This window comes from Schizosaccharomyces pombe (assembly GCF_000002945.2).
Source record: "Schizosaccharomyces pombe strain 972h- genome assembly, chromosome: I".
In the NCBI taxonomy this organism is placed as follows: domain Eukaryota; kingdom Fungi; phylum Ascomycota; class Schizosaccharomycetes; order Schizosaccharomycetales; family Schizosaccharomycetaceae; genus Schizosaccharomyces; species Schizosaccharomyces pombe.
In genome coordinates, this window is record NC_003424.3 from 1993649 (window position 1) to 2012652 (window position 19004).

Sequence of the window (19004 nt, forward strand, 5' to 3'; positions counted from 1 at the left end):
TTTATCTCAACACATTAGTTTTAAAAACTTCTTTACTTCAGTCTTGTATGATTTAAAATTACAGATTTGAGCGGATCTTCATATACTTCACACTGACTTATTTTATTAACTCTTCAATAATCGTGAATGCACCCGGTAATTTAGACCAACGAAAAATTAAGTCCCAATTTTTCTTTGGCTAATTATATTGATTTGTTAAAACGCAATTAAATAACACTACCTTCTAATTTTTCGTAATACATATATATATATATATATTATATGTTTTTTTGAAATTTATAATGGTATTTGCAGACTATAAACAACGTGTTGAAAATGGCGATTTGGCAGTAGCTTGGATTGGTAGGAACAAGTTGATTCCTTTACATATAGAAGCTGAAAAAACATTTCATAATCAATATGGTGCCTTCCCACATTCCGAAATGATTGGTAAAAGGTACGGCGAGCAAATTGCATCTACAGCGAAGCAAGGATTTATTTACCTTCTTCAACCAACTCCGGAACTATGGACCCTCGCTCTTCCTCACAGAACACAAATTGTTTACACTCCAGATATTGCTTTAATCCACCAAAAGCTTCGTATCACTTACGGAACCCGAGTAATAGAAGCTGGTACTGGTAGTGCTAGCATGTCACACGCAATATCGCGAACAGTCGGCCCTCTTGGAAGATTATTTACTTTCGAATATCACGCAACTCGCTATCAAACAGCGTTACAAGAATTTCGGGAACACGAGATGTTAATTGATGTGGGTGGAAATACTCATCTAACTCATAGAGATGTCTGCAAAGATGGTTTTTTGGATACGGAGGTAAAGGTTGACGCTATATTTTTAGACCTTCCAGCTCCCTGGGAAGCAATACCGCATCTTTCGAATCATGTAAATCATGATAAAAGCACTCGAATTTGTTGTTTTTCTCCTTGTATAGAACAAATTCAACATTCTGCTGAAGCACTACGAGAACTTGGCTGGTGTGATATTGAAATGATTGAAGTTGATTATAAGCAATGGGCTGCTCGTAAGAGTCGAATTGTTCATATTGACGAAGCAATCGATAGGCTAAAAGAGGTTAAAAGAAGGAGGATCGAAGGATTTGAGAGAAGAAAAATGAGGCGTGAACAAAACTTATCTTCTGATGCGAAGGTAGAAGATCAAGATAACGATTCAATGCTTGGTGAAAACAAGTCTTCTGTGTCCACAGAAACGGCGTTAAAGCCCGTTACTAACAAACGCATTAGAGAAGGTGATGGAAATTACGAATGGACAGATGTTGCAAGAGTTGATTCTAACTTAAAATCACACACCAGTTATTTGCTATTTGCGGTGCATTTGCCATCTCAGCTAGATAAACAGAACCAGGAGACAGGCCCTTAGATAACTTTCATATTTATGCAAAACAGAAATTTAGTGAAAATAGGCCGAAGTACTCCAAAGGACACACAGGCACGGTAAATGACATACAGGGTACAAAAAATAATATTAACGCGTCAAACATTCAAAACTTGTTATTATAAAAACGTAACTACCCAAATTGAGATCGAGTATAATGTCATAGAATTATTGACTTATGTGCTTTTTACTCTCGGAGCCGTCAGGAGAAGCTGAGCGTTTACGGCTCAACTTGTCCTGAATTTCAGTTTCCTGAGATAGTCTATCTACCTTTCTTTTCAGTTCCAGTAGCGAAACGATTGAGTTTTGTAGCTCAACGAACTTCTCAAAGTTTTTAGCTGTCGGCATAATCAGCCTTGAAGAAACTCCTAGTTCAGTCATAACTGACGAAACTCTCTGCGATAAAGAAGCCTTTATGGCAGGGATTTTTTGGGAACGAACAAAAGTGCCCGGATGTAGTTTTTCGTGCCAAGTGATGCCAAATTGTGGATCTGTCGGTTGCGGACCGTATCTGATTCTTGGTGTGCTGAGAGCATGTGGACGAGTAGGGGTATTTAAAACACTAGACACTCCAGAAGAAGGGGCTGAAGAAGATACAATAGCTTCCTCCACTTTATTTTTGGTTCTTTGAGAATTAATCATATCTTGAATTAAACTGCTCATTCCAGCACTTGTGTGATATTCATGAATGCCACCATCTCCTTTCTGTTCATCTAATAGACGGAGAACTTCGTCTCTATCACTTAATAATTTAGCCTGTGATGTTTCAATACGTTTTAATTCAATAAATAAAGCTTCTTCTTCTGCAACTTCTTCAGGCGTCCTAGAAGCAAGCCCAATTAGATACTTCTTCCGAATAACTTCTTGCTCTTTATTGTACTCCATCGTATTCAACAAAGAGCTCTGTGCAGCAGTCATTGAATTAATGGGATTCCTGGCTAATAGAATTTTTCGCGACACAGAATAAAATCTGTCTTTTAAATCTTCAAGCGTTCGATGTTTTTTATATTTTTCATTATCATAACGATCTGCTATTACAAAGAACCTCAAGTCATAATCTTTGCATAAACGGAATAGGTAGTCGGTTTCATCTTTATTCCAATCCTCATCTACAACAAATTAGTTAATGAAATATAGTAGAGAATCTCAACCTTTTAAATAATTTTGGTACTCTTCGTCGGTGTAGTCAATTATAAACAGAGGGACGTTAAATTTTTCAAATTTGTATGCTACACAGTTTAGGTTAGTTTAACCAAGCGCTTATCAAATAAAATTTCAAACATACAGGCTTCAGAATCTACTTCTGATTTAAGGACCCAATGATGCAAAGTAAAATCATCCTTACGGCTTGATATGGAAAAGGGCTGGCGTACCCTACAAATTAGTAAATTCCTTACTGAATACACAAATTTATTTATTTGAGCTCTGATTTACTCACCAATTTTTAGCTTTGTGACTAACTTTTGGTTTTTCCTTAAATTTCTTTTGGTATATTGCTAACGGGGCAGAATTCTCGCCTAGCAATGAATAAAGTTCTCGAGAAATTCCTTCTGGCCTTCTCTCTGTTGGAGTTTTAGATTTCTGCTTATTTCCTATTTCAGGAGGAGGTAATTCAAAGACATCCCGAATGTCAGCACTAGTCATTGTATTTTGAACTGAATTTTCTCATCAGTGTACGAATAAAACGCCGACACTTCAAATGTGGTTTTCTTTTAAAAAACGTTAGACTACAGTATTTATTTAGCATAACACTGCGTACTCAATTGTCCTATTTTTTAAGGAGATTTTAGAGTGCACTTGCAATTTTGTAATTCAGGAAATATGGGAATAAAGTAGTATTGATAGAGTAGTTATTTAATAAAAAAAAATAACCAACTTGAGATAACACCATATCGGCGTTAAATATAATCTAAATGTAACTGAAAAACTTTTATAAAAACTTCATTGAGTCTTCCTAACGCTACATTCGGGAAATCTTTATTTAAAGACACTACAACCCTAGGAAAACATAAGTATCGATTTAACGAAAGTTTCGATTTTAAGCGAGCAACTTCACATGATTGTTCATGTAAAGACAAGAATATATGCGATGAAAAGTGCGTGACGAAAAATAAAAAACAAGGATCTTTAAAGCAATTAAGACATTCATCGATATGAGATCATCTCATAAGGTAACTTAACCTCGTTATTTTAGCAGTTTGTTATCATTATATCATTAAACGTTAGACACAATCTCACTTGCCTGTAGGAGAGATTCTACCATTTGTTCGCATTCTTTACGACGTTGCACTGTCACTTCGCTTTCCTGGAGTAATTTATCGAACGCCTGAGACTTGTAAAGCTGCTCAAGCAACTCGTGCTGAATGTGCTCTTTAGAGTATTTTATCATTTTCAAAGAAATGGATTTAGGTACCATATCGGCCAATGTCCTTTTAACAATGTTGAAATAGGACATAATAAGTAGTTTAATAACTTCAGTATCAGTCTTTTCGCGGTCTGAGAGAGTAGTAGAAGCTCTTAAAACCGGTGGAGGAGGCTCCATAGCTGCAAGTCGCTTTTTATTCTTAGAACCAAAAAAGCTTCCAAAGAAATTCTGTCCCGAAGATGATGAAGTTTCAACTGGAGGAACGGGGTTATTTGTAAGTGCTTTTCCAGTTTTAGGGTCAACGGGTATCGGCTTACTATTCTGACTTTGAACAATCGCCATTGCTTGATGTCCAGATAAAAAGTCTGGATGAACAGTGTTTATATAAGAACCTTCCATGGCAACCATATCCATTACAAGGGTATTAGTGGGTTGCATACATTTTCTAAAGAAACCAATAACAACCTTGTAAAATTCATCTTTCAAAAGAGGATAACGTTTAAATATGGGACGTTGAAGCAATTGATTTAAAATACGGACAAGTTCGTCGTAAATGAGGGAAACACACTTCAAGGAAGGATCCTCCAAACGCTTAATTTGTTGCTTGACAATAACTTCAAATGCAGCAGTACCCATAAATAAACTAGGAGAAGGGCCAGATGAATTGTACAAAATGGTGCGAATATCCGAATCCTTAACTTCATCAAATGGATCAATTGCTTGAATACCATTCGAAAAAATTTCATGAAATACGAACGCAATACGAGCTCCTCCTGAAAGCTCCGTAGCAGAAAGCTCTTCACTACGGCCGTCCACAACTGTGCGATATTCGTTGCAAAAGTCAGTAATTAAATTTAGTACAATACTGGAGTTGTCGCCAACAGGAGTGTCCCCCAAAGAATGTAGTTCGGCCTGATATTTGGCTAAAGCAGCGTTAATACGAACTTTAATTTCGGGAAGGGTGTTCCGAATATGGTGCATCAATATCATATTTAGTTTACGAGCTAGAAATGGAGTACCGCAGTATTGCGCTTTAGAACCATAGGAAGGATGCGTTTCAAAAAAGTTCCTTTCTGCCTCAAGAGCTATACGAATAGACTTCTTCCCTTCGATGTCCTTTTGACCGCGATTTATGACTGGAACATACCCAAGTCTCAATGGAATAACACGTCCAGCTAGAATATCTACCACATCCGTACCTTTATCCATTAAATCAACCTTGGTCAATACACCGATAGTGCGAAGACCTTCGGGGTCAACTTCTCTAGCAAGTTTGAGACCATCTGAGTTTGCCAAATCAGTATTGGCAGCGTTTACAGCCAATATAATGGCATTGTTTTTAGATATATACTTCAAAACCATTTCACGAATTTGCTTTTCAATATCTCGAGGTTGGTCACCAACCGGTACCTTTGTAAGACCAGGTAAATCTACTAGTGTCAGAGTAAGCACATGAGGAGAGTAAATACGAAGATAGATAGGAACCGAAGAAATGCCAACATTCTTTCCTGTTTTTTCTTCTGTTTCTCTAACGATTTCTTCACGAATCTTTTCAAACTCAAAGAACTTTTGTCCGGGAAGATGGAGGAATTCTCCCCATTCAGATGAATTATTCTGGTCCTTTCCATCTGAATCAGTAGTTGTTTCTTCATTTTTTCCACTAGCGCTAGGTCTATTAATTAACTGCAGAACCAAAGGACGCCTTGTTACAATGCCGGTTCCTCTAGGAAGGAAATCTCTCCCAACAATATTTTCTAAAACCGATGATTTACCGCTTGACTGTGACCGTACGACCTAACAATTTATTAGTGAATTTTTCAATCTAAGTTAAAATTCACAACATACAGTAATCTGTGGTAAGTCAATCAAGTTTTGAACGCCAACTGTGGAGAAAGCCTCCTGAAGTTGATTGACAACTTTAATCAATGAGGGATCCATTATCAACTATGGATCCACTAAATAGACAATTTTACGAATGGGCGGTTACAAACCTGATGGTATGTGCTGTGGTAGTGTAGTGTTTACTCGGATATGTCGAATAAAATTAGTACCTCGCTAATCGGATTTCAGTAAGGCTGCTTGAAGGTGGCTTAACAATATCGTGTTGCTAATTGATTTACCAAAAAAGAAACAGTGATGCCCTTGAAACGTTGTTGTCAGACTTTAGACAATAAATCTAATGTTTAACCCTCGATAAGTAATATTAAAGCGATGCATCATTCCATATTTAACGAACGATAATATACTAATATTGCGTTTTACTACGTTGCGTATCACTATATGCCCTGTGTTGGAATAACAGGAAAGATCCTTTTAATGATAATTGCGAAATGCTATTTATCTTAATACAAAGTTACCCATTGATACTTGAGTACTGAAAAAATTAACGGAAACTGCTTTAACCTTGTTTTTCAGTACAATTATAAGCTATTCTGCTGATAAGTAAAAATAGTACCTATTTACGAGAATCTTTATAATATAGTACGCGTTTTGCTGCGTACCGTAATATTGTATATTTCAAATAAAACTACCACCACAGTTTTAAAAATTGGTTACATTACGCGTAGCTGACAGTGCTCAATACGCTAGTTTATTCAAAAACGAGTTTTAGTTCAGTAGGAAAAGGGAATGGACTTTATAGAAACAGCAATTTTTGCTAATTATTCTCTGTTTTGCTGCTGATTAGAAGTCGACAAGTGTGTTCAATTTGCACATGCCATTGGACAAATTTTAGCAATCACCTTAGCGTCAAACAATTTATGCTTTTTGTTGGAAAAAAACCAATAACAATTGGGACCTTTTTAGCAATAAATGGAAGCGAATTTCATAGTGGATAATATCTCTAATTTTTATCAAAGCATATTAATATACCATATGCAAACTTACAAATAGAGAAACATATGAAGTCTTGGTTCTTGACTCCAAAACTAAATAATACTAGCATTCCAAAAGTTAGTTATCAAAATAAATGGTTGTATAACTCGTGGAGTAGTTTGTCAAAATCTTACACATTTTGCTTCGTTTCTTGACACCTCTATCGTATACAAATGCCAAATCAATATCTTTGATATCTTGTAAATAATTTTTTGTCAATAAAATTACAATTTTTACAAATTTGTTACTAAACAGGATGCAAATTTGGGTTAACTATAAAATCCAACTTCTCTGTATTCGGCATACTGTTAGGTTTATACATGAACGGCATACATGTAAAACCCAAATTTTTAAGCAAATGCTACGACGCATAGGTTGCTTCATGCTCTAGCGAGCGTTTAATAAGAGACTGGAAGATTGGTACTCCTCCTAGGATCACTTACTCCATAACCATACCAATGCACTACTTACTCAATGTCTTCAACATAAATTTAGTATACATGTCTTTTTTAAGTCAATAAAACAAAACTGTCTTAATGTGCTCGTTGAAGAAAATTCGACAAATTATTTATTCTTTCAAAGGTTTCGTTAATTAATGTTTCAATCGTTTAAAAGCGGCATACCCTTTATTTATTCTGTGATCCTTAATTAAAAGCAAAGCCTAAAAAGAATTTTTACTTTTTTATTTAAAAATATCACTCGTGAAATGCTATTTGCCAAATTATTGTTAAAACCTGTACAAATTTTGTTTGCTTACGCAAAGGCCAAGAGCAAAGAAATTTCAATTAAAGAGGCTAATCTACTAATATTCCAAGATGAAACTGACAATTTGAGGAAAATTTCTACCCCTAATAAGTTGGCTGTTTCTCTAGCTGGGGGATTGAAAGCACTTCTGAGCTCCAACCAATTGTGCCATGCTTTTCATTACCATAACAAGAAGATCAGACTAGTTGATACATCATTAAATAATTTGCCGGTACCAATCTTACTTCCAAAATTGATTAATTATTTATTAGCTAGAAAATCTCAAAAAAGCGCTGCAGAGTGGGAAGAAATAGAACGTGCACTGTTATCATGCTGCAAAAGGTCCAAAGACCCGTCGATTCTTTTTCCAACTGATGTCCCTTGTTCACTGGATGACGATGTTAGCTTCCTCACATTCAAAGGACATAAAAACCACTTAGAAAATCGATCATTTTTTCATGATAGCGAAAGTGATAATTTTAAAGTAGTACTTTCTAATTGTGCCATCAATTCGAAAGAAGACAACAATCTTGTCACCGAAGATCGAGTGAATTTGGGAGCCAAGTTGCTTCTGGTACCAGTCCAGAATCTCATTAAACTATTGAAAGTATCTAAAATTAGTGTGGATCTTGCAGTTATTGATCATTCATTTCAAGATCAAAAATTAACTCTCGAGGTTGGTAACGGTGGATTGGAAGTTGTCAAACTCTTTGGAGGTTGGATTAGAATACTTGAGTCCGAATGTTTAGGACATGTCTTCTCCTTTAAGAAGACTATGAAAAGGAAGGAGGTCGCTTTAGTAAACAGAAAGGCCGATATTGATACTACTGATTTGTTTATTGCTTTGCGCCAACTAGTTGATTCAAAGTTTAAATCATACGGCATAAAAGCTCAAAAACATGCAATTAATAGGATCAGTAAGCTAGGAAAAATGATAACTTCAAACCATGCGGAAGAAAAATTAACTACAATACCAATAACCGAAGCCAAAAAGGAATCTGTTTCTAACACAGCTCTCATCGCCAGGAAAAATATTATTAGGGAAAGAAAATATTTATCACGGATGTTCGACATTTTTGAGCATATAGATAGCTATTTCAACCATGAGATAAATATGCTACTTGTTGATTTGCTCCTGGAGCCTTTACAAGTAGCATTTGTATATAAAAATTTAGCAAGGCGTTGGATTTCGTTGGAGGAGATTGAAAACTTATGGCTCAAAGTTTTTGACTCTTCGCACCCTTTAGGAAAATCAATTACCAGTACCCTTCAAGCTATAGGTACCAGGAAAATATTAACGCAATTATCAATTAACATGATACCGAGATACAATCAAGATAACTGTTCTGCTGGTGATATATATATACTATGTTTTTCAGAGAACTGCTGGCTTTATTCCGTATTGCAAAAGACTATTGACCATTGGGTGAATGAAAATGTTGAGCTTTTTTATAAAAAATTTGAGATACTTAAGTCATTATTGATTGAGGATATAGCAAATTCAACATTCTCTAAGGAAGTTTCCTTGAATTCTTCGCTCCGCTGGTACTGTGTTGCTATATTAGTTACACCCTTGCAACTTATCATTAATCATCTAAAGGATAAAACTGAAATGCTTTCATTAGATGCTGTCATGACTTTAATTTTGGGTAAAAACACAAGGGAGGTGAATTCTTCTATAGAAGAGTTAAAAATTACTGATTGTTTATCGTTTCTCCTTGAACATAATATTTTTAATACTTTTTTGGTATACAATGAAGGAATTGTGAAATTGAATAAAGACTTCGATGATTTTACTCCCCTTAATTTATTAAAATGTGTCAACTATTCTTTAATGGAATTTCAGAAAAACTCAACTTTTGATATGTTAGAAAAACTTTATGAAATAGGACGGGAAATTGATATGTCAAAATTTTCAACACTTAAATATAACCTTCAATTACCAAATGTTGACTTATTGAAGGAATCGGAAGCTGTTTCAGAAACCAAGAACACTAAAAACAATACCTTTATTTTAAAATCTGACCTCAAAGAAGAAGAGAGGCTGACTAACTTTACTATCGAAGAAATTAATAAACACAAAGCCATAGGAGTCGCTCTTCGAAAGCTTCTGGAAGAAGCAGACACCAGTTCAAATTTTTCGTCATCAAACAATCACGTATTAGACTCTTCAAAACATACGGTTTCCTCTGCCTCGACTAGCAGCAGAAAATTCATCGAAAATTACAAAAGTTTAGAATCGATTGGTCTAACTTCTTTCGTAAAAGATAATAAACTTAAGGCTTCAAAGGAGTTGCAGAAATTAATAGAGGAAAATGTTTTTCCAAAAAACCTGATCTTATTCATATTTAGAAAATGCGTGATTGGTATTAAGTCATTTGAAAAACTCCAAAGCTATGTCTTTACATACTATTGTGAAAGATACCCCAAGCTAATATTAAAAAGAGTTTTAAGATTCCTAGAGGAAATTGGCTTCATCACGAGCCAATATCCGAGGAAATTAACAGATACTGGGGCATTGTTCTTAAAACATCCATCGGAATGGGGAGTATTACAACATACTTTTATAAGCTCAAATTTTTTTGAGAACGTACCTTGTTATATTTCACTTGAGCAAAGTTTGCAAAATTTCCAAAATGATATTCGACCCGATACAGTGAGGACGACTGCTATGAAAGCAATTATTAAGAAATTGCTGAAAAGTTTGAGAAAGTTAGAAGGTCCTGTTAAAATTGCGTGCTTTGGATCTTATCGAACAGGGCTTATGACCAAAAATTCGGATTTGGATTTAGTAATTTATTCTTCCAAAGAAGCGCTTCTTCCCTACTATGATAGAGTCAAGAGTATTATAAAGAATGAGTTCTCTAATGTAATGCCTATTAGAGGTGCTCGAATTCCTATCATTAAATTTACAGGGCAATACAATATTCACTGTGATTTAAGCTTCGACAATTTACTGCCAATTCATAATTCAGATCTAATCTTGAACTATTCTTTAATCGACGAAAGGGTTAAAACCTTACTCATGCTTGTTAAATACTGGGCTTCGAATAGACTCATTGACAAGACTCATCATGCATTCCCTTCTAGTTATACTTGGTGTATAATGGTTATTTTTTATCTACAACAGATTCCGGAACCGATACTACCAAACCTTCAAAAGCTAAGCACGCAATACTCAAAAATCGTCCGGGATAATGATTATGGAAATGTTAATTGCTGGTTTAACAGGGATACCGAATGTTATAGAGGGTCAATGCAAAAAGGCAGAAAAAATATTGCATTATTGTTACGAGGATTTTTTTGTTATTATGGACTAACTACTCAATACTCGTTCGATTGGGAGGCTTACATGATTGATATTTCAAGCAGTCAATTGAAACGCAAGTCAACTGAATTTAAGGATTGCCCTTTTGTTGTTTTGGATCCTTTTCTTAAAAAGAAGAATTTGACTAAAGCTTTAACGCAAAAATCAGTTAAGGTAGTTCGCTATGAACTCGAAAGAGCGTGTAGAATTTTAAGCGATCCAAAATGTAATCTAGATCATTTACTGGATCCCTTGATTCAATAAATCTTTTATATATGAACATAAGAACAGAAAAAAACAGTTTTTTCCCTCTCTGACTCACTTTCAAAATACCGTTGGCCGGTGATATTAGTTTCGAAAGTAACATAGCTTTGCTAACTCCCGACTGACCCAATTTTGTTTTGCGATAAAACAGCTCTGTCGTTTCTGTGAATATTATTAATACTTCTCATTTCCTTAATTTCTAAATAAATCGTTTAGATATATCAAGTAGCGAAATGTTATAGTAATGTCAGAAAACAGTACAGACTCTAAAAATTTCCAATTCAGTGAAGGTTCACGCGAGTCTAGCAATGATGAGCTCAAAGTATTGTTAAGAGATACAGAAACTAAAGAGGATGAGAAGTCGTCTTTTTCAAACTCTGAAGAAGAGTCGATAATCGAGAATTTGTCGGACTCTTCAGTCAATAAGGAATATGCTAAAAATTCCTTGAAATTGAGTGACGCGGTTTCTGAGTCTAAATACTTGAATCCATTACTTAAAGACAAAAGACATGATAGGAGCTTCGCATTACACAAAGTTGTTGTTCCTGATGATTACGATTACATTCCTCTAAATAAACATATCCCTAGTGATCCTCCTGCTAAAACGTATCCTTTCGAACTAGATCCTTTTCAATCTACTGCAATAAAGTGTGTGGAACGAATGGAATCAGTCCTTGTTAGTGCACACACCTCGGCAGGTAAAACGGTTATTGCTGAATATGCTATTGCTCAAGCATTGAAAAATCGACAGAGAGTAATTTATACTAGTCCTATAAAGTCTTTAAGTAACCAAAAGTATCGAGAGCTACTTTCCGAATTTGGTGATGTTGGTTTAATGACCGGTGATGTCTCTATTAATCCATCAGCTAGTTGTCTTATCATGACTACTGAAATTCTACGTGCAATGCTATACAAAAACTCAGAAATCATGCACGAAATTGCCTGGGTTATCTTTGATGAAGTGCACTATATGCGTGATAAAGATCGAGGAGTTGTATGGGAAGAGACTTTGATTTTGTTACCAGATGCTATACGCTTTATTTTTCTATCTGCTACTTTACCTAACGCATTACAATTTGCTCGTTGGATTTCAGAGATCCACAAGCAACCCTGCCATGTTGTTTATACAGATTACCGACCCACTCCACTGCAACATTTTATTTACCCTCAAGGAGCTGATGGGATTTATATGTTAGTTGACGAGAAAAACAAGTTTAAAACTGAAAACTTTAAAAAAGTACTGGAAGTGCTTGATCATTCCACACGCCAGGAAAACTATTCCAAAAGTTCCAAAAAGGTTAAGAAGTCATCTTCATTAGAAAGAATTATCAATATGGTCTTATCCAATAGATATGATCCAATCATTGTATTTTGCTTTAGTAAGAAAGAGTGTGAAATCAATGCTCACCAATTTGGAAAACTGGACTTAAATGATACGGAAAATAAAGAATTAGTTACAGAAATTTTCGACTCTGCTATCAATCAACTTTCAGAAGAAGATAGAGGCCTCCGTCAATTTGAAGAAATGCGTTCGCTTTTACTTCGTGGCATAGGTATTCATCATTCTGGTTTGCTTCCTATTTTGAAAGAATTGGTCGAAATATTATTTCAAGAAGGTCTTGTTAGAATTTTGTTTGCAACAGAAACTTTCTCAATTGGGTTAAATATGCCTGCTCGAACAGTTCTGTTTACAAAAGCTCAAAAGTTTTCAGGAAACAATTTTCGATGGCTTACATCTGGTGAATATATGCAAATGAGCGGACGTGCAGGTAGAAGAGGAATTGATACTAAAGGATTATCCATTGTAATATTGGATCAATCCATTGATGAGCAAGCTGCTCGATGTTTGATGAATGGTCAAGCTGACGTTCTTAATTCCGCTTTCCATCTTAGCTATGGGATGATATTAAATCTCATGAGAATTGAGGAAATCAGTCCAGAAGATATATTAAAAAAAAGCTTTTATCAGTTCCAAAATATGGAATCTTTACCTTTAATTAAAGAAGAACTTATGCAATTAAAAAACGAAGAGACTTCAATTAATATTCCCAATGAGACAGCTGTCAAGGAGTTTCACGATTTAAAATTACAGTTAGAAAAGTATGGGGAAGAAATTCAAAAGGTAATGACCCATCCTGATAATTGTTTGCCTTATCTGCAATCTGGCCGACTTATACAAATAAAATTAGGGGGTATTATATTTCCTTGGGGTGTACTTGTCAATGTCATAAAAAGAGAATTTGATCCAAACACTCGTGAACAAGTTGCCCCGCACGAAACCTATGTTCTTGATGTTTTACTTCCCATCTCCTCAAACTCCATGTCAAATCATAAAGTGAATCCCTCGATTTTAGTACCCCCTCGTCCGAACGAGACACCTCTTTATGAAATAGTTTCTGTTTTACTGACTGCTGTTTGTAACATTTCTTCTATACGTATTTATATGCCACGAGAGTTGAACTCGAATGAATCTAAGCTGCGTGCTTATAGACGTGTAAATGAGGTTATAGAAGAATTTAAGGAAATACCTTATTTAGACCCCTTAGAACATATGCATATTGAAAGCTCTACGTTAAGTTTATCTCTTCGAAAACTTGAAATTCTTGAACCCAAACTCTTCGACAGCCCTTACTACAAGGATTCTAAACATAGGGCCGAATATCATGAATTTAGAAAAAAACTCAACTTACGAGCTCAGATAAAAGATATATCGACGAAAATTACAAATACTGAGGCGATTATACAACTTCGAGAACTTAAAATTAGACAAAGGGTTTTACGGCGACTTGGATTCTGCACCTTAGAAAATGTTATTGATATTAAAGGAAGGGTAGCTTGTGAAATTACTTCTGGAGACGAACTGCTGTTGGTGGAGCTTATCTTCCAAGGTTTTTTTAACCAAATGCCTCCTGAAGAAATTGCTGCTGCACTCAGTTGCTTTGTTTATGAAGACAAATCTGAAGTTTCCACATTGAATTTGAAAGAGCCTTTCAAAAAGATGTATCTAACGATTATTGAAGCAGCAAAGCGCATAGCAACCGTTTCGTTAGAAAGTAAGCTTCAATTTAACGAAAGCGACTACCTCCATCAGTTTAAGCCTGACATTATGGAGCCTGTATCTTTATGGATCAATGGAGCCTCGTTTCAAGAAATATGCATTGTCTCCAAGCTTTATGAAGGTTCAATTGTTCGAACGTTCAGGAGATTAGATGAGTTGTTAAAACAACTTGAACATGCTGCTATTGTATTAGGCAATAATGAATTGAAAGAGAAGAGTGTGTTGACTGAACAAAAGTTGCATCGTGATATCATATTTTCGGCCTCTCTATACCTCTAAATTTGTAGCGAAAGTTTGATATTGACAATGATCGTTTGGCCTATCAAATATGATTTCGATTTTGTGCAATATTCTTTTTATATATGTTAGTTTTAATTCTTTATTTAGAAGTGTTATCTACAGATTTTTATTGAATGTATAAAAAACAATATCATTAAATAAATCCTTAATAAGTCATCTACATATTTTTTAAACTTTGATATTTTGGGGTAGTATACTCATGATGGACTGTTGAGCGTAGATGAGTGATACAGACTTGGTGATACATGCAATTTAGATGAAACAGAGACAGGTGTACCATTGTAGAAATCAATAGTCAAATATTCGTGAGTAAACGAACCTTTAAGGAGTAAAAAAAGTTGTGAGCAACCTAGTAAATCTTTACGACTTTGGTTGCAATGTACTAAACATTTATTATGCTGTTGATCTTCTAGAATATATGAATGGTCAAGACAAAATGGCCAGCTGTTTCCCAGCGCTGGTTTGGAAAGGTGGAGTTGCTTTATGTACACAAGAGAAGTAGATAAGTATACTGCTAATCTGAATTTTCTGGTAAGGATTCGGCATTTTCTTCCTAAAGTCATCATGAATGCATGTGCAAAAGATATATTGCCCTGAGCCATTAACAAACCAATGGGATTAGAAAAGGAATCTATACACAATGCATATGCTTGATCTTCGGAGCTTTTGAGATTGCTTTCCAACTCATCAACTGCATCCTTCAATCCCTGAGCATCGAATGATCTAACCAACATAGTTTTTTCAAGACATGGAAGAGGGAGTGCAGCCGGATTGAAAGTACCTAAAGTATCAATCCACATAATTCTATCAAACCTAGAGTAATAACTTTTTAGAATCCAGTAAAGCATCAAGTTTGCAGAATTTCCACTAAATTGAGTAACCTGATTCATAATGTCAGAAAATATATAAGCTGCTTTAAGAATTTGCTTGGTATGCTTTAAACTTTCGATAGAATTGTTTTTTCCAACGATATTGATGATCAATGAAATTGATTTTTGCAATCATCCCCTGGTTATGCTAATGGCATTCTAAAAGAGATAAACACCCAAATGCGTTGAAGGAAAAGATACGTACAATCGTCAAAAATTTCCGGAATGTTCAACAAGTATTTAACTAATCATGAGTGTGTGTTGAATCTTATCTCATGTTTTTTGTTGAACTATCTACATGGATTATATTTAATTAGGGTATGGATTAAAGAAGCAGAAAGGTCGTCAACATTCGAGTACAGTATATAGCCACACTGGTGTGGATTTGTATATATTGAGAATAACCCTTTAAGAATAAAAAGAAAAAATAGAAAAGCATCAACTAACTGTTTTTAAATGCTACATATGCGAATTTAATTCTCTCTAATAATGCCATGTATTACAAGTAACCTCATGTATCGATTGATTTAATCATTATCGTTACAAAATTTTTATAAATTATATAATAAAAAAAAGGAATATTAACAATACATTATTTACCGAAGAACCCTATAAATTTGAACAGCACTGACAACTGTAAGAGGTAAACAACCATTTTTTCAAACGTTCAATGAGTGTGACACTCCAAAACAAATGAATCCCCAAATCCCAAATATGGGAGAGCTCTATACGATTGACTGCTGTTTTTTCCCCGAAAATTTCTTCAAGGTCAAAAATTAAATAGCACTAAATAGAAGAAAAAAACCCACCAAAGAAAATTATGAACTAATTTTGACCACACCTGTAATTCAATGTTTATGCAAAACCTTCATAAGAAAACCCAATACAACTTTTAAATTTTTGTTCCAATAGAGTTGCTTTTCAAAATGCTGCCTTTAAATAATAACAATTGTTTCATCAAATTTGCTCCTTCAAGACATAAGTGATTATTTTTATCGCACTAATCACTTGCATTTTTAGCTATAGTGTTTACCAAATATCCTTTGTACTACGGGACCTATCCATTAAATATAATTGTCCAACTTTACACGTAAGCATTGAAATCCGAAGGCAAGGATGCAGGAATCTGCATATTAGAGTAATGCGGAGCATTGCAACGGAGACAATTACTGCGGCGACGAAAATTAGTAAATCCACACTCACATAACCAATCGCCTTGATCAGTAGTAACGGAAGGACGTGATACTTCTTTAAAGCGTCCATGATCATCGAACCTAGATACATTACCACCATTTTGTCCCCCAAAATTTTGACCATGATTAGCCGTTACTGAATTTATAGAAAGTTGTGAGTAAGGATACACCGAATGATTAGGAGGACTTGTACTCATAACAGGGGGGATGTGAGAATATGAATTATGACTATACGAACCATTCACCGGCCCAGATGCATGATCTGCTACGACTGCAGCTGTAGCACGGCTAGCCCCACAGCGTAAGCAGCAAACATTTTTTGCGAAATTGTGATATCCACAACCCTCAGAGCCACATTTCCAATCACCAGCACGAAAAGGGACATTACCACCGAATGAGCGTGAAGAATGATGATGATTTACAGCATTATTGCCATTCTGATGCTGAAGATCACTTTGCATGGTATTTTCGTTAGAATGATGGACAGATCCACCATAGTTGGCAATAAAGTGAGAGGAGCCGTTGCCGTATGAATTTCCATAAGGGAAATCAGGTGAAAAAGTATTGCTACCAGTAGCAGCTGAAACATGAGTAGGACCAGGAAATGAGCATCGGAAACAAGACGTTCGACGTTGAAAATTGCTGAAACCGCACATTGGGCAATTCCAATCCCCAGGGCGTGGGCGATTCTTACTAGAAGGAAAAGGAATTAGAATGTCTGAAGCTTTATCTAAAACCTTTGTACTACTGGGAATAATTTCCAGCATCCGATCTCCTAAGCAATATCCATTAAAGGCAAGAGCATCGGCAGCATCTTCATGACTAGCAAATAGCACAAAACCTGTACCCGTAGATTTGTAAGGTTCGGGAGTCTTTAAAGTCCATAAAGCTACGGGATGAACCCCATGATTAGTAAACCAACTTTCCAACTCGAGCTGTGTTACATCGTTGGTCAAACCTGCAACGTGTACAATTTTTGACCGTTCTGCATAAAAGCTTCGTGCGTCTGCTTGACAGTTAATGGGTTGTGTAAGCACCGAAGGAAGAGAATGACCTCGAGAATCTTTCTCTGCTTTACGAAGCAATAAGGTGGTAGCATTTGCAAGGCGCCAGCATTGAGTAAGACCTTTGGTTATGTAAGGAGCATCTGAAGGTGATAATTCAATTGCTTTTGACTCTGTAATAGGTGGTAAAGAGTCGACATCTAATTTACCAAAAATATGAGAAAGCGTTATTGTGTATGGTGGTACTGCACCCATGCGAATCTGCCACTTGGCGTATTCGCTTGATAAATCAAACAAGCGAGGATGGCGCATGTAGGAAGGTAGCGTAATTCCCTGATCCCGTGCTTCTTTTGGCAATAATACACGAAGCTCTCTTCCATTCATAACAACAAATGTAAAAGGTTTTCCTTGGAAGTTTAATCGTTCTTGGATTGAATTATCCAATGTGAAGATAGCTTCAGTTAAGGAACTAGCAGAACCACAAATTCCATGACGAGAACTATCTTCACGAATACTACACGATTCACAGTGTTGTTTTTCCAAAGTTTTTCCATCTAATATAACCCAGCATATTTCATGAATTTCACATGGCGCCCGGCCAATGCTAATGCCGTGATCGTCAAGATTTGTTTCAAAGTGCAAAACAACCAAGTCGCCTACCGATTCTGGCAGAGGCATTGTTGGACTTGGTAGCTTTGACATGATATTGCAAAGCTACAAACCCGTTGGTGTTTTTCTTTGTCACTCACAAGTACAGTCACAAAAGTAACAAATCTAGATTTAGAATCCACCTAAGCGGAATTATTCAAAGGAGAAAAATCTTTTATGAACAATAATATGTACAACTGATGTTACTGTCGAATCGTGTATTGTTGTGGGATTCTTTTGCATGCAAAGCAGAAAATTTAGCAATACTTTCGAAACACAATGAAAATGAAAATTTTACGATAAATTATTATACCATAATTTAGCGCATCAAGCATTTGGTATTCTTATGTCAGCAATACTACACTACGTTGAGTATCACTATATGTCACATGTTCTAATTATATATCGTACCATGTATAATACGATATGGAGATTGATCTTAATGATAATCTATTAAGATCAATATTATCTGAATACTATAAATAGAGCTACTGCTGAACCTCGTTCCTCAGTTCAGTTATGAGCTATATTAGTGATAGTTAACATTATAACCCAGTTAATACAATACCTATACTCAGTTGCTACTTATACAACCTGTGTATTGTAATATAATAGATCACAAGGAAAACTCACCGCAGTTCTACGTATCCTTAAATCAGATACCAAACTGCGTAGCTTACATCTTATGAACAATACCGGGGTTTTTTGTAACCACGTAAACAATCAAAGAACTGTTGTTTATTTTGACAATTGTATCAGGAAGTCAAGGGAAAAGTTATACTGAAAAGCCATCCATTGAAAAGTATTTGTACATCTTGCTACATAAAAAAGCTGATAGTAATTTACTTACACAACTGATAATTTACTAAATTACCGTCATTTCAATTAGAGTTGGTGTAATGTAGCAAAACATAAATTTATCAGCAATAACTCTACAATCGATAAAATGCGACCAAGTTATAGCTTAAAATTGATACAACGAATTTT

At 35.4% G+C, this 19004-nt stretch overlaps 7 protein-coding genes and 13 long non-coding RNA genes across 20 annotated transcripts, besides 2 other annotated features; 10 read left to right on the forward strand and 10 right to left on the reverse strand.

Moving 5' to 3' along the window:
* The first annotated feature begins 8 nt into the window (after positions 1–8).
* On the forward strand, positions 9–2548 carry trm61 (tRNA (m1A) methyltransferase complex catalytic subunit Trm61). Its single transcript, NM_001019000.3, has one exon. The coding sequence runs from the start codon at positions 282–284 to the stop codon at positions 1374–1376; it is 1095 nt and encodes a 364-aa protein (NP_593567.1). The 5' UTR covers positions 9–281; the 3' UTR covers positions 1377–2548.
* swc4 (Swr1 complex/NuA4 histone acetyltransferase complex subunit Swc4) lies at positions 1482–3068 on the reverse strand. Its single transcript, NM_001019001.4, has 4 exons — positions 2830–3068; positions 2677–2765; positions 2543–2620; positions 1482–2500 (listed from the first exon to the last, which is right to left on the reverse strand). Exons 1-4 carry the CDS (start codon positions 3033–3035, stop codon positions 1560–1562), a joined length of 1314 nt encoding a protein of 437 aa, NP_593568.2. The 5' UTR covers positions 3036–3068; the 3' UTR covers positions 1482–1559.
* SPOM_SPNCRNA.2891 lies at positions 2683–3082 on the forward strand. The gene has a single exon (NR_192259.1). It is a non-coding gene; the product is annotated as a non-coding RNA (long non-coding RNA).
* Positions 3083–3125: 43 nt separating this feature from the next.
* On the reverse strand, positions 3126–5767 carry vps1 (dynamin family protein Vps1). The gene is made up of 2 exons (NM_001356043.2): positions 5602–5767; positions 3126–5550 (listed from the first exon to the last, which is right to left on the reverse strand). Exons 1-2 carry the CDS (start codon positions 5692–5694, stop codon positions 3607–3609), a joined length of 2037 nt encoding a protein of 678 aa, NP_001342849.1. The 5' UTR covers positions 5695–5767; the 3' UTR covers positions 3126–3606.
* SPOM_SPNCRNA.2892 lies at positions 3481–3732 on the forward strand. Its single transcript, NR_192260.1, has one exon. It is a non-coding gene; the product is annotated as a non-coding RNA (long non-coding RNA).
* On the forward strand, positions 4004–4296 carry SPOM_SPNCRNA.2893. Its single transcript, NR_192261.1, has one exon. It is a non-coding gene; the product is annotated as a non-coding RNA (long non-coding RNA).
* Positions 4772–5034, forward strand: SPOM_SPNCRNA.2894. Its single transcript, NR_192262.1, has one exon. It is a non-coding gene; the product is annotated as a non-coding RNA (long non-coding RNA).
* Positions 5487–6818, forward strand: SPOM_SPNCRNA.785. The gene has a single exon (NR_151161.1). It is a non-coding gene; the product is annotated as a non-coding RNA (long non-coding RNA).
* Positions 5990–6316: an LONG TERMINAL REPEAT.
* Positions 6316–7043, reverse strand: SPOM_SPNCRNA.786. Its single transcript, NR_151162.1, has one exon. It is a non-coding gene; the product is annotated as a non-coding RNA (long non-coding RNA).
* Positions 7044–7076: 33 nt separating this feature from the next.
* Positions 7077–11163, forward strand: cid16 (poly(A) polymerase Cid16). Its single transcript, NM_001019003.3, has one exon. It carries the CDS (start codon positions 7337–7339, stop codon positions 10943–10945), a length of 3609 nt encoding a protein of 1202 aa, NP_593571.1. The 5' UTR covers positions 7077–7336; the 3' UTR covers positions 10946–11163.
* On the reverse strand, positions 7428–8400 carry SPOM_SPNCRNA.2895. Its single transcript, NR_192263.1, has one exon. It is a non-coding gene; the product is annotated as a non-coding RNA (long non-coding RNA).
* On the reverse strand, positions 9322–9694 carry SPOM_SPNCRNA.2896. Its single transcript, NR_192264.1, has one exon. It is a non-coding gene; the product is annotated as a non-coding RNA (long non-coding RNA).
* Positions 9860–11855, reverse strand: SPOM_SPNCRNA.2897. The gene has a single exon (NR_192265.1). It is a non-coding gene; the product is annotated as a non-coding RNA (long non-coding RNA).
* mtl1 (exosome RNA helicase subunit Mtl1) lies at positions 11058–14460 on the forward strand. Its single transcript, NM_001019004.3, has one exon. The coding sequence runs from the start codon at positions 11190–11192 to the stop codon at positions 14280–14282; it is 3093 nt and encodes a 1030-aa protein (NP_593572.1). The 5' UTR covers positions 11058–11189; the 3' UTR covers positions 14283–14460.
* Positions 12380–12892, reverse strand: SPOM_SPNCRNA.2898. Its single transcript, NR_192266.1, has one exon. It is a non-coding gene; the product is annotated as a non-coding RNA (long non-coding RNA).
* Positions 12998–13371, reverse strand: SPOM_SPNCRNA.2899. The gene has a single exon (NR_192267.1). It is a non-coding gene; the product is annotated as a non-coding RNA (long non-coding RNA).
* Positions 14448–15499, reverse strand: rdl1 (RAD51D-like protein 1). The gene has a single exon (NM_001019005.3). The coding sequence runs from the start codon at positions 15191–15193 to the stop codon at positions 14501–14503; it is 693 nt and encodes a 230-aa protein (NP_593573.1). The 5' UTR covers positions 15194–15499; the 3' UTR covers positions 14448–14500.
* Positions 14575–15605, forward strand: SPOM_SPNCRNA.2900. Its single transcript, NR_192268.1, has one exon. It is a non-coding gene; the product is annotated as a non-coding RNA (long non-coding RNA).
* Positions 15606–15696: 91 nt separating this feature from the next.
* On the reverse strand, positions 15697–18057 carry dri1 (RNA-binding protein involved in heterochromatin assembly Dri1). Its single transcript, NM_001019006.3, has one exon. The coding sequence runs from the start codon at positions 18045–18047 to the stop codon at positions 16257–16259; it is 1791 nt and encodes a 596-aa protein (NP_593574.2). The 5' UTR covers positions 18048–18057; the 3' UTR covers positions 15697–16256.
* SPOM_SPNCRNA.2901 lies at positions 15766–16029 on the forward strand. Its single transcript, NR_192269.1, has one exon. It is a non-coding gene; the product is annotated as a non-coding RNA (long non-coding RNA).
* A 300-nt stretch (positions 18058–18357) lies between the features above and the next one.
* Positions 18358–18698: an LONG TERMINAL REPEAT.
* Positions 18699–19004: the final 306 nt, after the last annotated feature.